The following is a 2,321-nucleotide window of genomic DNA, read 5'->3' on the forward strand; positions in this document are numbered from 1 at the left end:
TGGACTTTCATTCGATGCCACTAGCTCCTGTGATGCACCATGTGAACATGTACCCTTTGTCACATCTATCCATCCTTTTGTGCTCGATATCTACCGTGTATGAACATTACATTCTTTAGTTGCCTCGTATATGAACACATCTTTCAAATGTGTTGTGCTATCATTCTGGTGACTATGAAGATATATTGTACTACACGAATGTTTGTTCTTTTCTTTATTATGTTATATCCTAATAAAGCCTGGTGTTCTACTAACTTGACCATTACTTGTTTGCCACATCGTTGAGATCGGCACCCTCGCGCCAAGGCGCGATTCCGATCTTGTACATGGTATGGGCCAGCGAGCATGAGATGAGACTGACGTGTGGGGCCCACTTCACTTGGGGTCGAACCAGAGCAAGAGCACCCACGGAAATCTTGTGCCCGGCTCCTCATTCCCGCACCAAACCGGCCGTCGTGCGTTCCCCTTTACCTCGCCGCCGGCGCCACCGCGCCGTCGCGCCGCCATGCTCTGCCTCCGCCTCCGTTCCCGTGCCCTCTCCCAGCTCCTCTCGTCCCCCTCCTCCTCTCCTATCTCCCAGCTCCACCGCCTCCTCTCTGCCGCCGCGCCCGTCGTCTCCCCAAACCCTAGCTTCGCCGTCGAGGATTACCTCGTCTCCACCTGCGGCCTCACCCGAGCGCAGGCCCTCAAGGCGTCCGCGAAGCTCTCCCACCTCAAGTCCCCCTCCAAGCCTGACGCCGTCCTCGCCTTCCTCGCCGGCCTCGGCCTCCCCGGCGCCGACGTGGCCGCCCTCGTCGCCAGGGATCCCAAGTTCCTCTGCGCCGGCGTGGAGACAATACTGGCCCCCAACGTCGTCGAGCTCACCGGCCTCGGTCTCTCGCGTTCTGACATCGCGCGCCTCGTCTCGGTTGCCGGCAATCACTTCCGCTGTAGATCCGTGGTCACCAATCTGCAGTACTGCTTGTGCCTCCTCGGGTCCTACGAGAATCTCCTCTCTGCTATCGAGCGCAAATCCTACATTCTCTCGTCCAACGTCGAGAGGGTTATCAAGCCCAACATCGCGGTCCTGCGAGAGTTTGGGCTTGGTCCTTGTGATATTGCCAAGCTGTGCCATGCTCAGCCATGGCTCCTCACCTGCAACGCAGAGCGTGTCCGGGCGATGGTAGTGTGCGTCGAAGGTCTGGGTGTACCCCGTAGATCTGGGATGTTCAGGCATGCGCTGAATGCTGTTACATTTGTCAGCGAAGAGAAAATCGCCGCCAAATTGGAGCACTTGAAGAAAACGTTCAGGTGGTCGGATGCTGAGGTGCGCATTGCTATTTCTAAGGCTCCAATGGTGCTGAATAGGGCTAAGGAGTTTCTGCAGAGAAAGTCAGAGTTCCTGATCTCTGATTTGGGGTTGGAGCCGGCATACATTGCTCATCGCCCGGTAATGCTTTTGTACAGCCTGGAGGGCCGGTTAAGGCCCCGGTGCTACGTTGTGAAGTTTCTTAAGGCAAATGGATTGCTAGGTCCTGATCGAGACTTGTATTCCGCAGTCGCATTGAGTGAGAAGTTATTCATAGAGAAGTACATATGCCCTCACAAGGAAGCTGCACCCTGCTTAGCTGAAGACTATGCTGATGCTTGCAAAGGGCTAGTGCCAACTAATTTCAGAATTACATGAAGCAAGGACGTGCTGTGGAAATTGGTAACTGTGTATGACTATGACAGAGTTTTTACCATTCCTAGTAAACTGGTAATTCACATTAGTGTGTTTTTTTCCTAAATAGAGATTGATTTTTTGCTGTAGTACGCATTCCACATGCTGGTTTGCTTGTTGCTAATGCCTAATGAATTGATAGTTTAATTCATGAACCCTGTGGTGTTGATGTAATGATGTTCGTCGTTAAGTAGACGTGAAAGCATCGCCTACAATCTCTGGAATCGAGAGTCCATGAATATATTTGTGTTTCCAACTTCCATTTAGGATAATGAAAGTGAATATGTGAGTAGACCAATTTCCTTGTGAAACCAGAACCCAGAGGCCTTTTGATTTTTTTTTCCCATTATCCTTCTAAGGTTGAATATCTTTGTTCCTGAATCCTGTACCTGATTTTACTTCCGCTGAGAAAATTTTCAAATTTGATAAGGTAATCTATTTGGGACTATAGCATGGTCAACAATGAATTAGTCTCATCATTTACATCTGTCATAGTTCGTCAGAACTAGAGGGCCAGTTCAGGCCCTGATACTATGGTGTGAAGTTTCTCAAGGAAATGGATTGCTCAAGTGCGACCTGAGCTACAATACAGTTTCCATGGTGGCCCAGAAGGTTTTCA

General features: G+C 50.4%; 1 protein-coding gene across 2 annotated transcripts; it reads left to right on the plus strand.

Moving 5' to 3' along the window:
• The first annotated feature begins 364 nt into the window (after positions 1 to 364).
• LOC147973522 (uncharacterized) lies at positions 365 to 1,917 on the plus strand. Of its 2 annotated transcripts, XM_087522097.1 has the most exons (2): positions 365 to 1,429; positions 1,539 to 1,917. In XM_087522097.1, exons 1-2 carry the CDS (start codon positions 506 to 508, stop codon positions 1,545 to 1,547), a joined length of 933 nt encoding a protein of 310 aa, XP_087378223.1. In that variant the 5' UTR covers positions 365 to 505; the 3' UTR covers positions 1,548 to 1,917. The 2 variants fall into 2 exon arrangements, with proteins under 2 accessions (XP_087378223.1, XP_048532404.2); XM_048676447.2 differs by having other exon boundaries at positions 366 to 1,917.
• Positions 1,918 to 2,321: the final 404 nt, after the last annotated feature.

Source organism: Triticum urartu, chromosome 5A (genome assembly GCF_056163025.1).
Source record: "Triticum urartu cultivar PI428250 chromosome 5A, HENAU_Tu73, whole genome shotgun sequence".
Taxonomy (NCBI): domain Eukaryota; kingdom Viridiplantae; phylum Streptophyta; class Magnoliopsida; order Poales; family Poaceae; genus Triticum; species Triticum urartu.